The following is a 17,282-nucleotide window of genomic DNA, read 5'->3' on the forward strand; positions in this document are numbered from 1 at the left end:
TTTCTCGCTTGGGTATTCACCACAAACACAACTATTGAGATTCATATCCATGACGCTTTGAGAAAGGAGAAAAGGGTTATATGAGCATAAAAAACAAGAACGAACAATAGCGGAGCGTTTGCCTGAGGTAACTGTGCGCGTCCCTATATCCACTCACACCAGCATACCTACTATCGAGCATAGTAAGGCAGAGAGCGTCGACATCGCCATATAATCCAAAGGTGCATTTCTTACATGAAAGGCGATGTTACTTTGGACGGAGTACGGAGTACTCCAGCAATCAGCTACATACAATCATGCAAACCAGTTTCTCCTTTGCCTGCAGGCAGCACGCTGCACGTTGCTGTATCTGATATTGATGTCATGAGGCAGGTAAGAATGATTTCTCAATTCATTTCACGAGTGACAATCTAACAACTGTTAACAAACGCATTCGAGCCAATTCAGGTATTGATTTAGCGAGAGTTGTTAGAAAGCATACATTTTCAACGCCCAACTTACTCCATACTGACTGTACCCATTCACCAAATAGTCTTCACCATCAGGCCAATATTTACGGAGTAGAACGAGCCAATCCGGAATGGCTCTGAAGTTCGAAGGAAATCGATGCCGCCTATGGAGTACTCCGTACGGCTCGCGCGCGTGCCAATTCAATCAATCATGTGACACCACCTTTGTGTTTTTTTTTCTGCTTTCATTGCAAGCGAAACATACGGAGCGACAACGCTAAGTTCCTAGCGCCATACAGATTTCATTTCAGCCTGGGCGGCAAGGATGTAGCAGCTTGACAACGAGGCTGACGGTGCTAACTTGCTGACCGTCAATTTGCCAATAATTGTCTGTGGGCCTAAGGCAGCATGGCTGATCTTGTCCAATCGGGGCTGCCAACGCCCTGCATTCCGAGTACGAGAATACAGAGTTTGAGTCCAGCCCATCCCAGCACAGGCTAGCTGTTTTCGTTCTGGCGCATGCATCATCGCTCACGTTACCCAAGATCAGCCCTGCCCTCCGTTCCTCCGGGCGCTGTCTGGTAGCTCTGCTGTCTTGCGGCGTTGGTCTCGATATTGGATGTTCGGCCTTACAAAAACTGGCTTCAGAAGCGGACTACGGAGTGCTCGTTCGGCTTCCTGGGCTCGACAGCTGCTTGAACGCCTGAATATGTAACGCTGACATGGCTGTGGCGGCGGCAAAGGCGAGCAGATTGAGTGCATGACACCGCAGCGCTTGGCACGGGCTGCGAGCCCTGCATTCAGCCTAGCGCGAGTTGCGAAATACGACTGCCGCCCGATCGGGCAAGGCGTGCTGCACACACCCTGAGGTCCTTTCTGCCGGCTGCTTCCCACCTCACACCTCGCGCCCCCCAAACCCTCCTCTGCCAACTCGCTCCCTCTTGTCTGAACTCCTCGCCCACCACACCTTAGATGTCTCGCTCCCACAACGCCCTTCAGTGATTATCTATAACTATACCTGTTGTTTCTCAAGATGTCTATTTACATCTGATTATGCTGGACGATTCAGCATGATTTCCACCATCGAAAGAGGTAACCTGCTGAGCAGGTCGTCAAGCATGACGAGCCCTCTTTCATTCAAGCGCGAACTGACACCACAATCTATCTCTGACCCTGCCCTTCTTCACATTCACGACCGCCTGAGCCAACTGGACTCTCGTGTCCTTGATCTCCGTGCCAGTGTCCTGACAAAGGATGCTTACGTTGATCGACGGAATCGAGAAGACGAATCCCTTCGACGAGAGTTCGAAAGCCACCGAAGCCTGACGTCCAACATTGAAACTGTTGTTGGGAAGACGAAGGCAGATGTCAGTCAGATAAAGACTGATTTCCTACAACTCCGAACCGAAATTCTACAGTTACGAACTCATGTCGGCCAACTCGGATCGAAGGAGGCCTTCCTACACAGCGACGTCAGCCAACTCCAGAACGATGTCAATCAGATACAACTTGACGTCCAACGTCTTCACACCAATGTCTGCGCTACTAGAACTGACCTGAGCCAAATTCAGGCCATAGTGAGCCAAATTCGAATTGATTTGATGACGTTGGAACGGGAGACGTCTCGACATTTCGGTGATATTTCAGCCCGATTCTCCAAAATGGAATCACGAATGAACCACACCGAAAGGGTTCGATTCAACTCGCTAGCACACACCGTCCATGCCCCCATCACCCCTGTTCCTGTTGTCGAAACCGACGGCTCTGTTCGGTGGCCCGACTACTTCCCTCGCTCCGTATGGAAATTTTGGTGTTTAAAGCGCAGAAGTCGAAGTAAGTCCATGGTCTCAATCGTACAGCAAAGGCAAGCCAATACTGACGCCCAATCAACTGAAGTTCACCGACTCGTCGAGCTGGCGGAGTTCTACCAGCTCGAAGGCTTTCAGTACTGGGGGCGCATGCCACATCGGCATGATGCAATGATCCCAGGGGACGGCTACATGAGTGATTCGAGTGACTCTAGTGATTTACCTTCAGATCTCACCCTCGCCGAAGCAGCTCGCCTATACCCAGAAGCATGCCATCAAGCGTTGGCGGCCACCCTAGGTCTTGTGTATTATAAGATCCGAAATGAAGTTGGCGAAGGCCCCACCCAACATATCATGCCCGCTACCCAGAAGAGGCTTCGTGAAGATGTCGCTTCAAACAATTCCGCAAAACAGAAACAGCCAAAACTTTCTCGCCGACCAAACGACATCTCGCCTCCATCCCTCGCCAGAATTGTCGCACGTGGCGCTGCCATTGATGCTAAATCTATTGTTTCGGAAGGTCTCGATAAATTGGGTTGGAATGTGAATACCTCTCAAATGTCAGACGAAACTCTAACCAAGTTGAAGGACCTTGTCACCGACGAGGTAAATTCTCTTCTTCTTCGCGCGTTAGAACGTGGTAATATCCAAATCCAACCAAGTCGGATGGAGTTTCACAATAACTTCTTAAGTGGATCTGCAGGTGTCAGCGTCAAATCAAAGTCCAATGCCAGTGATGATGACATGCAGACTGTTCCAACAGAAGTCATTTCACCTATTTCTGAACAAGAAGACCCTCAGTGGGCAAACGACCAAATACTCGAAGCCGGTTGCCATTAAGACTTTACTCTACTACAATATCTTCTTCGGTGTTCAGTGGTGTTTCTCTGTGCATACTTCCGCTTCTTAACACTCTTGAACCTGGAAATCTGCATGGAAGCGGCGTTTTGTTGGTTGGGCTTATTATCAGACACCAACATTTCTATCCCTCTCTCAATTTTTGGTTCAAGGATCTTGGAACGGTTGCATTGCATGATATCCCACAACGATTGACGAATGAACGACCCAACTTATCTACCAGCCGGACTCAGTACGGAGATCCAATCTATCGGATTCCTTTTCTGTACTTGGCATCTACTAGCCTTGTCGAGATACCCATTTCATCTTGTTACTTGCATTTTTTGGCGTTGTGGTCCTATCATTTCAACTTGAAAATTCGTTGCATTTGCATATGGCTCCTGTGACTAACTTGAGCCCACTTGGAAATAGCCGTCATCTAACCATCCTCACCATATCCTTGAGAATAAGACTTGCTAGTGATACGTTATATACACCTTGACTTCCTACATATGGCGATTGCGGTCACCATCGCAGTAGAACCTTCGTAAAGCCCGTCCGCCTTCCTTTTCCTTGTGGGGGAAGCAAGTAAGTATCTTCCATATATTTCTTATCATCATTGTGGTGCCCAATCCTTCAGTGGTCCTAGTGGCTGAACGGACTGAGGTATAACTAGTGTTCCGCCCACTACCACCCGTATTTTGGTAATCAATTCGACGAATGGTCCATATCACAATCATAGGTAAGTGGGTGAGTGCTGTATCCCCAAAAGTTTGCATATTGCACCACTTTAGGTAGTTACTCTGTATCAAAATACCCTCCAATAGTAAAGAGTTCCAGACCAAACACAGGATTTGGACGATCGCCTTACTGTGGCACTATATTCAGCGCCGATGTAAGCTTGCTCCATGAGCTCAGATGTGAAAAGGCCTACTATATTTTAGAAAGATATTGGAAACGGAAGGAATTAAAGGTGATAAAGTGGTATTTTCAATATGTGAAGGCCAGTATCTACAAACATATGTAGCAACTCTGGCCAGCTAGTCAAATGACCAGTCACCTGATATCAAAGTTGAAGGTGATATAAGACAAATCTCCGTTGTACAGTTCCTTTCGACACACAAAAAGTAGAAAAAGAAATCGGGCAAGAAATTCTGTACATAGAGGGTCCGAATATATAAAAAGAAATAAGAGAAAGAGGTAACAAAGGAGAGGTAAGAAAGGAAAAATACAGAAAAATAGAAGCAAATCCCACGTATAGATACACTCCGAAATATATACCACAGGAAAGCCATGGCGAAGAAGCGAATCTACAGACCAACAAAAGTAAAGTGAATACAACCGTACAGAGCAAGGAGAACAATAGGTATTGAACAAAAAAAAATAAGGATTGAAAATTATTGGACAAATGAACAAAACAAAACGCACTTCATATAGTCCATTTTAAAAGTCGCATAGTCTAATTGACCTATGCAACAACATGGACAGTACCTGCTCTCATGGTATCATGACTGGCACTCTTTCGCGGAGCTCCGGGAGCCTGGTTTTGCTCTCGCTGGGCTTCTGCCTCGTGCATGCGCTCGCCGTCTTCTTCCAGGATTCGGGTTGGAAGGTCGCCGGGTCCATACTGCTGGCTTGAGCGCTCTGGGATGGTTGTGCTGCTCACCATCGACATAGCAGTGCTGGAGCGATTGTGTACGAGGTCCGGAGTAGGTGGGATGCTGGAAATACTCGAATCGCGTCCGTCAGGTGTGAGAAGAGTATCGCCCATCTCACTTCCTGCACGGGAAGATCGCTCGTCATTGCCATCTTCGTTGGCGTTGAGGTTGTTTTGTCGATTGTTATCATGTTTGTTGGATTCATCTTCGAGTTCCGCATCTTGAGCCAGGTAGAGGCCTTCAACAGCGGCAGCGCATTGTTCGCTGATATTGCGGATAATGTCTGCGATAGCGTCTGTCTTCGCTCGGAGGTGTCGGTCTGCAACATCGGTGATGCTAAGTTGAGAGTGGCGTTTGTGTCTTCCAAGGCCAAGCAGCTGGCTTTCCATTTCTGGGCTGACATCTTCACCGTGAGCGCTTTCAGCACGGCTGGATGCGCTGAGACGGGAAGCAAATCTACGAGACACTGCGTGGGAGCGACGGGTATCGACAGAACGTTCAGAGCGATCGTCCGCATCTGAGGTATCCTCGAAGCCCTGATCGACGTATTCTGACAATTCAGGAGCATTAGTGATGGATCGGATGATATGCTCCATATGGTGGCTCTGTCCATGGATAAGGCTGCGAAGGTGCACAACAACACGTTGCGCTTCATCTCGTTGACGAGTAAGATTGGCGGTGGTGTGCTGGAGTGCACTGATTTCTTTCTGGTTTCGTTTCCGCTCACGTTCAAGTTCCTCTGCAATCTCTTGCTGTAGAACAAGAGCTTCGAGAGCATCGTCGCGTTGTTTTTCGGTACCAGAGAGACGTAGCGTAAGACGGGCAGCATCATCCTTCTGCTGGTCAATCAGAGCAGTGAGGCGACGATTTTCACGTTTATGACCCTCAATCTTAACCTTAAGCTCAGATGTTTCTTTCGTGAGTTGTTCAGCAAAGGCTTGGAATTTGAGGAACTGGCGAGTGTGTTAGCAACGCTGAGGACGGAGAGATTAGGATGAGTCAAGTATACCTGTTGTTTCCACGTTTCGAGCTCCTCCACAAGGAAGTTGTTCCGTTTGTTGACTTTAGAAAGTTCCGTGTCCATTCTTCCCTTGAGGTTGATGAAGTCTTGCCACGCCTCAAGGGCATCTCTCGAGTATTGGTTTCGTTCTCGGACAATTTCATTGAGATGTCTCATAGATATCTTCGTCATGAGTGGCTTCTTGACAGATCCACCAAATAACGCCTTCACTCCTGTGTTGCGGCCCTGGAAATAGATGGTAAGACCGAGATATAACAAAAGGCGAACGAATTTACTTACCAATTTCTCACAAACATGGTCCATGACGGACATCACAGCATCCTGGTTCCACCAACTTGGATCCTGAATACTCTCAACTTCACCTCTCATAACAATGATCTGACCAGCGGGGATTAGTTTTCCTCCGCCGTAAGCTGATCGAAGGTGCTGAGGAACGCCGCTAGGGTTAACGTCGCCATTAAGTGCCTGGGTTAAACGGTTGATCATCTTGGTCCTTTGGCCCTGTGTTAGGATACTGGGGGGACTCGAGGTTAACACGAAATTGCGATCCAGGTCGATAACGAGAGCGTCTGAAGGAGCGGTGAACAAAGTACGACACTCAGCAGTAATACCCAGAATATATGGGCCAGGCTCCTGAACTAGTTCCTTGACGTGACGGGCATGCACAACAGGGTTGTACAGACCACTCCATTCGTAGACACGGACACAGAAACGGATAGTTTCAGCGGCAATGGTTAGGATGGCCGGGTAATGACTGACAAATATGATACGGCGAGTTGGTGACACAGCCGCTTCAACCACGCCTACAATGTTGGGAATAGAAAGACAGTTAAACAAAGGCCACATGGAAAAGTTTTGGAAGCCAGTTGGAGAAGATGGAAATTGGTAGCATAGGGCGTAGTCTTTCATGTCAATGCGAACAAGGTCATTCAACCTGGGCGCGGGGAAGCTGAGAATGCGCGATACTTCTTCGGCATGGAAAAGGTTGGTAGCCTTGTTCCAGTGAATCCACATTCCACGAAGGTAGTCTCCCAAAAGGTTGTAAAGAGGGTATCGAGAAAGAAAACTCAGGCAATACGGAATCCAATAAGTTTCATCTGGGTTGTCGTAAAAATCAGTCTCGGTCTTCTTGCGCAGTTCCCTAATGGTTTCGGCACGTTTTTCGTCGGCGCGCGACCAAACACGCAAAGCGATGCCGTAGAGAGTGTGGGTTGAATCCTGCTGGAGAACAAAAGAATGATGCACACAGTGCGGCTGACTCTTGCCTGTGCAGATTTCGACATCATGGGGAAAGCATGCCTGTGAGTCTCGGTCAGATTTGCATTCATACAAGGGCATTGTTTGGCGCTTGGGCCCAATTGTTGCTGCAGGTGTGGCCTAGCCGGCTACTCACTCTCATAGAGGCATGTAACGCTCTCGCAATCTCGTTGTCCTGTTCCAATCTCGGGCTACTCCCTAAGATTTCAGGCAGCCAAAACTGGCCGACAGCCCCCTTCATGTGGCCAATCTTTCCTTGGGCAGGAGGGGGAGCTTTGACCCACTGGGAGGGTTCACGGCCAACACCGCAGACCATGTAGGCATGGGTTAGGGTTTTGGGAGTCCTCTGGGCGGGCTTCATGTTCAAACTCGAAGGAATTGGCTGCGTGATGCGCGAGTGCAAAGAAGAGGTTCTGCTAGGAATGACGAGCGAGTTGTCTCCTTGGTCGCCGCGAGTCAGGGGGCGATCACGGGTCGGCGGGCGAACAAACGACGGGTGGTCTCTCAGCGAAGGTGCCATGTTGAAAGAAAGATAATAGAAAGCGGTTGAATAACACGTTCAGGTTTCCGAATGGCGCGCCGACGGCACTGTCTGAATACCAGTCAGATTCCCTACCACCAGGAGAGACGAGCATTGGGCTCACTCTGCTTCACAAAACTAAGGCCGGCGCTTCCCAACACCCAAAGCAGCAATTGGATTCCAACGATCGGCCACGCAGAATACAGAGTGCGCGGGAACAAAGGAGCGACACTGGGGTCGAATCAACAGGGGCTGGGAGTATGAGAACGATTCGGACGAGAGTGACGGCACAATTGCAACAAGAAGAACCAGTGCTCGCGGGAGGCGACGCGCTCCAGGCTGCAGTCAGAGCACAATGGCAGGCAGCATCTGCTCGCAGACCAGACGTCGAGCGAGAGCAAGGAGTGCGGGCAGCGAGGGAGAAGAAGAGAGCGTTCGCCGTCGTTGAGGACGTTCGGGGGGGGGGCGGCGGCGAGAACAGGGGCAGCGCGCGGCGGGCTAGGCTGCGCTGGGACTAGCGCGGGTGGGTTTCAGGCCCGCCGGAGCAAGTCAGGGGCGCACGCACAGCCAATCAGCGGGCACAGCATGGCCCACCGCCCAGGGTTCGCCGCGGCGGGCGCGCTAGCGGCGGGGGCGGAAGGTGATTGGTCACATTGCAAATGAGACTCCGCCGGTGCGTTTTGTGACAGGCGACAAGCTGAAACGCGCTGGCCACGCTGCACCGAGAGCGAGAGCGAACACACACAGAGAGAGAGAGAGAGAAGAGATGGAGAGAGGGAAGGACTGAGAGTGCTGGTCACCGCCGAATGGCACGCCGCCTGCCTCGCCGATCGCCCGTTCCATGCGAAACGCTGCCCGCCTGCGCCCAGCACATCCCTGAATCGCCGCGATCGACATGCCCGCCGCTCCCAGGTGTGCACGCGGTGGAGATCATTCGAAGAAAAAATTAAACTAGCCGTCGCTGCCAGGAGGCTCGTTCGCCGTTGCCCTGCTGTAAACAACAGAACCTTCCGACAAGCCATGGCTGAAGCCCTCGTTTCGAACACGATGGGCTGATCTCCCGTCCGTCTCCAGTTCTCCCGCAGGCTCGAAAAAGAACCCGCGGGAACGCAGCAGAACAAGCATAAAAAGAGCTTGAGGGGAAACGGGGTGTATCTCCGCCTGGTAAGGGCCGGGATCCGACAGCGACATGCCGGGTCAATTTGCAACAAGCGGAAAATAATATCGCTATTATTAATTTTTTAATGAGGGTTGCTTTCTCTACATGTGCTAAGCATGTCTTGTTGCTCGCCGGATAGAGGAATAATCTATTTGGAAGTTAATTTCTCGGCCCCCGGGAAACAAGCCTGTTACAAATCCTCCGTGCTCTGCGAGTGCAGAAATATGCCCGTTGACAGCCATCCGTGAAGCCTCTTATTGGGGTTGAGTGAGCCTGAGTGCCTAAACAAGCTCCAGAGTTGTCGTGTTGGATTTACACTGGAGTGACAGACAAGCTACAGGGCTACTGAGACAAGATAGAGCACAGCGCATGTATGTAATAGAAATGCACCCGCATCCTTCTCCTTCTCCATATTACCATTCTATAGTACGGAGTATACGGAGGCGGAGGAGGGCTCCCGACAAACCTAATAATAATATAATATAAACGGCTATGACACGCCGAGGCCCATTCTAATGTACATACTTTGAAACCCACAATAATAACCAAGAGTAGGCAGAATCGAGATCTTGACTGTGCTGGGATCCGAGCTCGAGCAGCTACGTTAGCTGCTCATGTAGCTCCAGAGAGTCAAGACGGAGCTAGGTTGAAACCTGAGAGTTCCACGCGACATGCGGCGGAAATGCCGTGCTGGTGGCAACGCAACCGGCGGACCCCACCGTGGGATCTGACGAGTGTGCCGACGCGCAACACGTAGGAGTGGACAACGATGGACTTCGCTCCAGCAGGAAACCACACGGCTTATTCTTTGCGCGCGGCGGCTTTCTTGTAGCGATCCAGCGCGCGCTCGCGGCTGCGGCCATGTTCCACGACTGGTCGCGGGTACCCATGCCTCTGCGCCGTCGCCGCCGCGCCCCTGCCATACGGATCATGCACCGCGGCGCCCTTCACCTCCCTCAGCTCCGGCACCCACCGCCGAATATACTCGCCCGTGGCGTCGAACCGCTCGCTCTGCCGCAGCGGGTTGAAAATGCGGAAATACGGCTGCGGGTCCACGCCCGTGCTGGACCCAAACCCCCACCCGCCGTGGTTCGACGCAAAGTCGCCGTCGATGAGATGCTTCATGAAGTGCTGCTCCCCCAGCCGCCAGTCAATCAGTAGGTCCTTGGAGAGGAACGACGATACTATCATCCGCGCCCGGTTGTGCATCCACGCGAGACTCTGGAGCTGCCGCATCGCTGCGTCGACTATCGGGAATCCGGTGCGGCCGGCACACCACGCCTCGAAGTGGGCGGAGTCGTATTCCCATTCGAGGTTGGTAAATTCAGGTTTGAAGCATTTATTCATGCTTTGGCGGACACAAGCGTTGTTAGGGTTACATTTCTATAAATGTGAAACACTTTGCTCGGAGAGATGATATAACTTACCAAATAAATGGCCAGTGTGCAAGCACATGCTTGTAGAAATCTCTCCACGCCACCTCGCTGATCCACGACGTATATCCTGCATTTCCGCGATCGAGACGGTTGCCGTTGCACTCATATGCCTTGTTAATTGCTGTCCTGGCACTCAAAACACCTGACGCAAAGTACGGACTCAGAATAGACGTGGTCTCGCCCGCGAGAAAATCACGCCGTTCATCATATTTCTTTCCCCTGTCTTTTAAAAACGTTTCAAGCCGCCGCATTGCCTCATGCTCCCCCTCTGGATACAGCTCTCGAAAACGACGCTGTTCAGATTCAGACAATTGCTTGTTCTCAGGTGCAGATGGGATATCGCTGTCGAACAGACCTTTGAAGTCTGTGCGAGCATGGCCTGCATTCGCGCCTGGAGCGTCCATACATTCCAAGTTTTCCGGATTTTCTTTGAGATAAGCCACCCAAGTACGGTACCAGGGTGTATACACGGCGTACTGCTTGCCTTGCTGAGTCGTGAGTACGCCCGGACGTACAACGCACGTATCATGCAACGCATCAAATTTGATTGCCTTCTCCGCACAGAGACGGATGACCTTGGCTTCCCGGCGTAACTCATCTACTTCGTACTCCAAATTTGCAAACAGATGCTGAGAGCCCCATTCCTGACACAATTCCACAATACGCTTTGGGATGTTCTTTCGACTCTCCTGCGTTTCCACGTACAAAGGGATATCCCGTTCCGCAAGCTCTCTTTGGAGCTGTGATAGCGTACGTAGTATCATATCCACGCGCGCTGGGCTAACCAGGTGCGCGTTTAAATCCTCTGGTGAGAAAAGGTACAGACATATAAGGGGCACCTTGTGCTCCTGCGCAGTGAGATACGCATTATGTAGCGCGCGATTGTCCAGCAGGCGCAAATCTGATTTGAACCAGTGTACCACAGCTTTCCCGGGCTCGGAGACGTTCTTGCGCTCGCCGGTTGTCTCTTCATAGGCGCGCTGTATTGTTTCAATCGGCCGCTCTAGCGTGCCATCCATGTACGCCTGGCAGCGCGCATTGCTCATCTCGGAAGGGTAGTAGTCGCGTAGAACGATGCCAAATTTTTCGGCGACGTCAGCCTTTGGATGAGGCTCGGAGAGGTCCGGTTTACCGCGCTTCGTGTCATTCTGTTGGGCCGAATCGGTAGAGCCTTTCCGCTTCGTGCTAGGCATGGTTGAAAGGAGACGCGTATTATGGAGAGGAGTCGGCCGAGGGCCCAGTGTAACTCGCGTAGAGGTCAGTCGAAATATTTGCAATTGGAGCTGTGATGCGTTCATTTATAGAGAAACTGGGGAATACAAAGCTTGACTTGGACGTCTGAAGCCACAAATACGGAGTACTGTGGATGGAACTTTTCATAGGCGCAGGTGACGTCATTCCGCAATGCTAAATATTGAGCTTACTCCGTACCTTTGGTCGTACTCCGTATACGGAGCATGAATCACATATAGTCAACCCTTGAGCTAGAACTAATTGAAGCTATCACAACACCTGAACAGGTAACCTATCTTGGCACTCCAGCTGGCAAATTGCTCGTATCTACTCCGCCGTTTGTTGACAGGGAAACTACTTTATGCTCTATATACGGAGTAGCTAGTTCGTACTGCTTGTACTTACAAAATTCTAACTTTGTTGGATCAGCTCAAATTATTTATGTATTAGATCTATCTCTGACGCTCGTACAGCGACATGAATACCTTAATACTATGAAATATTTTTCAAAGTACTCTTTAAAGCCTTATGCTAATTTTCCTGGAACAAACGGATGACCGGCGCTCAGGCCTCCACAAACTGCCCATGCCTGCCCATTGACATAGCTGCTCTCATCGCTTCCTAAGAACAATGCAACCCTCGCAACTTCATCTGGGACAGCCCCTCTCTGCAATGGATTCAGCTGACCAATCTTTTTCTCGGTCCCTCTTTCCCGCGCCATGTCATACATTACTTTTGTCATGCCAGTCTCAATAACACCAGGGCAAATGGCGTTGACACGAATGGCTGTGCCGGAAAGCTGGAATGAGCAGGTTTGTGCAATAGATACCACGGCAGCTTTGGAGGCGGAGTAATCCGTGGAACCAGCGTTGGAGCGGAGGCCTGCAACCGAAGATGTGAGAATGATGCTACCGGATGGGTAGGGTTTGGACGGCGAGGTGGCTTTCATAGCAAGAGCAGCATATTTAGTGGCAAGGAATGGGCTAGACAGGTATTAGTTTCAAATGGGGCCGCGATACGAATAGTAGGGAGTCGCTAACCCTTTAGCATTGGTGTCCATGGTTTTCATGAATTCCGCCCCGGAGACATCTGTAAAAAGTTTTGGTTGCCCAACCACTCCGGCATTGGCAAACATGACATCTAGCCGGCCATATTTCTCTATCGCCTCATTGACAACAGCTTTTACTTGATCTTCATCTCCAGCATCAAATTGCCGGGCATGAACGTCGACATTGGGGTACAATGACTGCAGCTCTCTCTTGTGTACATCGAGGTAAGTATCTGCGAAGTCACAGATAAAGACAGCTTTGGCGCCATTGCGGGCAAACTGATGGGCAGAAGCATGACCAATGCCAATGGGCGAATTGGCACCAGTAATTATCACGACTTTGTCTTTGCATCGGCTGCGAGGGACTGTGAGTTTAGGAGCAACAGTCAATTTGGTTAGGGTACGCACGGTCCTACAGAGTCTGGGGCAACTTCCCGGATGCGAGGTATATCTTCGAAAGCCCCGGCATCAGGAATACCCTCAACAAGCTGTTGGCTCAGGGCTCCGAGTCTTCTTTTTGCAACGGCAGTCATTTTGGAGAGTAGGAGGGATTTTGGTGTCTGCGTAGGGCCGGGGTGAGATCGGTTGCTTATATATCTGTGCTACCAACCGAGCCTTTGTATAGTAAATACGTCTCGTACGCCATCCTAAGTTTCAGCTCGCCCTTCTCCGGCTCGTCGTTGTGGGCCAACAACCAACTTCCCGAGGTTCAGCGGTCGTGTTACCGATTAGTTAGATAAGCAGCCACTGAGGCTCGGAGAAATATATATACTCTCCGGCTTGGCTGACGTTCATGTGTACCGCCACCATCCCAAAGTGGGAAAGCGCCTTCTGAGTCAGCAAATGGTCGGGCGATGACGAGATGACACACGCGACGTCCGGGAGATTTTCCTGCAATATCACAACATCATTTATTTGTTTGTGGTGGTGTTGGTTTCTACTTGGTTGTGCTGATCATCAAACATCGTGTTGCCCTGACACTGTGCGAAAACACCTTGGTTGTATTCTTGGACCTTTCATTTTTGTTTGCATCCGGGCTTCAGATGTTACTACAGCTTCAAGATTCTAGACCCTGGTACCCCCGTGTGAAATTTCCGTGCGCCCCAGAAAAGGAGATGCTTGCAAATCTCATCGAGCAGGGGGTTGACTCAATCGTCTTTCGAGATCCCTCTTCTTGAATTTGTGGAAACCCAACTCTCCATTCGTCTCTGGAGACGACATGGCCGAGCCCATCGACTCTCATTCCGATACGCAGAAACGCTCCACCTCTCAAACTTCGATCGCATCGCGAAAAAGCCAGAAAGCGAAAACCGTGAGAGCTAAACCGCCAAACCGTGTTTCCACTTGTTCGTCCTCACATACCTCTACTGACCTGACGTCATTCCCGTCCTTGTCTCCGGATAATTCTCCAGATGGCTTTTATGGCGAGCCAGCAATCAATCATGCCCTTAGCCAGGCACTGCTTCTTGAAGAGAGCGACAAGACTGGGCAGGCAGAGCGTGGACGGAAGGCCACTCTCGCTGGTCTCACATCCGTCTCACCCCAAATCTCCAGCCGCTCTGCTTTATTCGGTGACTCGGTTTCCCTTCAGGATGTCCCAGGGTCACTCCACCTCGCAAGTGACGATCACATCCAGCGCTTAGTTGCTCGCACGGGTGCAATAAAATTGGTGCGACAATTTGCTCGAGATCTTGCCCTCCGTGATGCTGAAATATCAGCACTTCGTCTTCGAGCTGATGAAAGGGAACGAGAGTTGAAAAGAATGTTGCGAGAAATGGAAGTACCGAACAAAGATATCGAAAATCGGCTTTATCTACTGGAAAATCCGGCAGAGGGGCTGGAAAACGGCACCGACAACGATCAAATCAACACCTCAACCGAGCAACAACATCACTCTAGCACTATCGACCATATGATGAATCAAGCAATGCTCGAGAATGTTGGCGCTTTCGACCTGGATGGTATTAACTATAACGGTAGAGACGACTTGCAGGCAACAATTCGACCATTCCGAGCCGATTGCGACTCAAGGTCGGGTAACTCGAGCTTGAAGTCCGTCAGGCAAAAAAACACGACCACTTCTCGAGGTTGGCAAGAATACTTTTGGGGAAGCTCAAGCCGCAAAACAAGCGGCGCCAGCAGCGTAATTAGTGAGGTCGTTGAACAAGACTGCGAGTCTTCCACATTACCCCAATCTCGTATTCCCAGTGGGCCTGGTAATCGACGAAAGGCACTAGATGCTGAGCTATTTATGCCACCTCCCCCAGAACCAGCACCCGATACGATTGCAGATACGTCAACTAAGCAAATCGGTGGCGATGATAGCAGCGTCCACTCCAGAGAATCGACCAAATCAGTATCTTCATGGGCAGTGAGATTATTTACTGGAAACTCATTACCTAGCAGAAGTTTGGAGGTAGGTCAGAGTCGAGCACGATCTGACACACCGAATACAAAAAACAGAACTTCGTCGCCGATGCTGCCGCCAAATGCAGCAGGTTCTGCTGTTGCGGCATTGAAACGTATCAATGGCGGTACTGGTGTACAGCCGTTGTCTGGAAAATCTTCTACTGCCTCTAGTATCCGGAATTCTGCGAGGGGCACGACAGCGTCGAACTCTCGCCGTAGTACAGTTCAGTCCACCCCCACAGAGCAACGAAGCTCAAGAAGTGAGTCAATGCACGTTGGGCCAGTTGAAATGGATGCCATCCTTCCCATGGAGTCACGGCCGCCAACGCTCGCGCATATATACAATAATTACAACCCAGGAGATTTACTTACTGATAGCTTTGGATTTATCTACGATCAGCGAAGGAACCGGCGACAAAGGGAAGCGAATGCTGATGCAGGGTCATCGAATGTTCGTTCCCAGAAGGCAAAACAGAGAGATTCGGAAAATACCGAAGCGAGTAGTCCGGACACAACGGAGTGGCAGAACTATCTCAAGGTGGCCACGAAGCCCACTGAACTCCTCTCCCATACGCCAGCCGCCGGCCCCATCGTTTCCGTGGAGACTTCAAAACCTCGGACTTCCTCGGTCACCATTGGCAAGAATGGCTCACTTTCAGTGGCTCATTCAACCCCGAAGGTCTCATCCGGACTTACGCCAACCGCAGTTGAAACATATGGTGAATTTGCAGGGACGCCAAACGAGTCCCAAACTGATTTGCCTGCAGCAACAGACCAAGAACCTGTGAAGATGTTGCTTCAGAGGTTAACCGATCTTCATGAATCTTCTCAGCGAGAACGCACCGTGAAATGGAACGAATTCATGCGCAAAGTGCGTGCTGAACGGCGAAAAGAGGGACAAGCCGCTGCGGCTACTGCACCTCCAGATCGCTCTGCAATGTCTCTTGATATGCCAGAGGTTGCTCTCGCGGATGGCGAGACTGTTGGTATCGCAAGCTTGGGAAATAAGGGCAAGGTTGGCCGTGCAAAGTGGCGGGAATTCAGAACTCTTGTGCTTGAGGGTATTCCTGTTGCGTATCGCGCCAAAGTTTGGGCTGAGTGTAGTGGTGCTTCGTCAATGCGGGTTCCAGGGTATTATGATGATCTAGTCAGAGGAAATACAACCAGTGACTCCGATCCGAGTATAATTGCACAGATTGACATGGACATCAATCGTACCCTCACAGACAACATATTTTTTCGCAAGGGACCCGGCGTTGCAAAACTAAAAGAGGTTCTACTAGCATATTCACGTCGGAATCCTGAAGTTGGATATTGTCAAGGAATGAATTTAATTGCTGGCTCATTGCTGCTAATAATGCCCGCAGCGGAAGATGCCTTTTGGGTCATGGCCTCCATTATTGAAAATATTTTTCCTCCTCACTACTACGACCATGGTCTGGTTGCATCTCGTGCAGATCAGCAAGTTCTTCGAGAATATGTTACCGAGCTTTTGCCCAATCTGTCGTCCCACCTCGATGATTTGGGGATAGAACTAGAAGCATTGACATTCCAGTGGTTTCTGTCTGTCTTTACAGACTGTTTATCTGCGGAAGCTTTGTACCGGGTTTGGGATGTGGTATTGTGCCTTAGTGCGCCGGCAATGTATCTTCCTCCAACTGCCCTTCAATCCCAGAAAGCGCCAACTGAGGAGTCAAATACGACTTCTATACTGCAGACACCTGCTCAAATTGCGTCTACAATTGCTACCGAAAACGAAATTTCGACAAATGACGGCGGAGGAAGTACGTTTTTGTTCCAAGTGGCGTTGGCACTTCTCAAACTGAACGAACAACAATTACTGAGTACATGTTCAAGTGCTGCCGCAGTCTATACGTATATCAACCATCAAATGACAAATCATGCCATCAGCATCGATGGGCTCATTGAGGCTAGTGAAGCCCTCCGAAATGTGGTCAAGAGAGAAGACGTACTCGCGAGACGGGTGATGGCTTTGAAGGCCATGAGAAGGGCATCCGTAAGCGGAGATACTCAAGGCAAGACGGATACCGAAAATACCTAAAACTCTTTTACCTTTCACCACTGTATTTCCTATGTCTACTATCCTGTTTTTACCAGATACCCACTCCTTTGGTTTTAGTTTTGGGATTGCATAGCGATTCTCTCTCTCATTTTTTTCCCTACTCATTATTTCATTTAATTCATTCTATTAGACCAGCATTGTGGACCTTTACATTCCTTGATTTCTTGATTTTATTAGACGTCTTTGTCTTTAGGAGTCCAAGGACGGAAATTCTTACTTGAATTCGGTGTATAGGATGCACATATGTACACTACATTGATAAAATATTGCCATCTCTAGGGACGCAGTCCACCTCAATCATGAATAAGACCCTTGTTTATTCATACTTCTGTCATGTTTTCGCCTAAACCTAGCTGCTATGGGT

At 50.0% G+C, this 17,282-nt stretch overlaps 5 protein-coding genes across 5 annotated transcripts; 2 read left to right on the forward strand and 3 right to left on the reverse strand.

The window, feature by feature from the left end:
- Positions 1 to 1,567: 1,567 nt before the first annotated feature.
- On the forward strand, positions 1,568 to 3,097 carry LOZ57_002046 (uncharacterized protein; the record flags this gene model as incomplete). Its single annotated transcript, XM_049251128.1, has 1 exon — positions 1,568 to 3,097. The coding sequence occupies one exon, from the start codon at positions 1,568 to 1,570 to the stop codon at positions 3,095 to 3,097; it is 1,530 nt and encodes a 509-aa protein (XP_049109978.1).
- Positions 3,098 to 4,562: 1,465 nt separating this feature from the next.
- On the reverse strand, positions 4,563 to 7,550 carry LOZ57_002047 (uncharacterized protein; the record flags this gene model as incomplete). The annotated part of the gene is made up of 4 exons (XM_049251129.1): positions 4,563 to 5,705; positions 5,762 to 5,998; positions 6,053 to 7,072; positions 7,167 to 7,550. 4 exons carry the CDS (start codon positions 7,548 to 7,550, stop codon positions 4,563 to 4,565), a joined length of 2,784 nt encoding a protein of 927 aa, XP_049109979.1.
- Positions 7,551 to 9,510: 1,960 nt separating this feature from the next.
- Positions 9,511 to 11,338, reverse strand: PHR1 (DNA photolyase phr1; the record flags this gene model as incomplete). Its single annotated transcript, XM_049251130.1, has 2 exons — positions 9,511 to 10,057; positions 10,137 to 11,338. 2 exons carry the CDS (start codon positions 11,336 to 11,338, stop codon positions 9,511 to 9,513), a joined length of 1,749 nt encoding a protein of 582 aa, XP_049109980.1.
- Positions 11,339 to 11,904: 566 nt separating this feature from the next.
- LOZ57_002049 (uncharacterized protein) lies at positions 11,905 to 12,959 on the reverse strand (the record flags this gene model as incomplete). The annotated part of the gene is made up of 3 exons (XM_049251131.1): positions 11,905 to 12,361; positions 12,419 to 12,781; positions 12,835 to 12,959. The coding sequence occupies 3 exons, from the start codon at positions 12,957 to 12,959 to the stop codon at positions 11,905 to 11,907; spliced, it is 945 nt and encodes a 314-aa protein (XP_049109981.1).
- A 686-nt stretch (positions 12,960 to 13,645) lies between these two features.
- Positions 13,646 to 16,897, forward strand: LOZ57_002050 (uncharacterized protein; the record flags this gene model as incomplete). Its single annotated transcript, XM_049251132.1, has 1 exon — positions 13,646 to 16,897. The coding sequence occupies one exon, from the start codon at positions 13,646 to 13,648 to the stop codon at positions 16,895 to 16,897; it is 3,252 nt and encodes a 1,083-aa protein (XP_049109982.1).
- Positions 16,898 to 17,282: the final 385 nt, after the last annotated feature.

The sequence above is a fragment of the Ophidiomyces ophidiicola genome, assembly GCF_022830035.1.
Source record: "Ophidiomyces ophidiicola strain CBS 122913 chromosome Unknown scaffold_5, whole genome shotgun sequence".
NCBI classification, from domain to species: Eukaryota; Fungi; Ascomycota; class Eurotiomycetes; order Onygenales; family Onygenaceae; genus Ophidiomyces; species Ophidiomyces ophidiicola.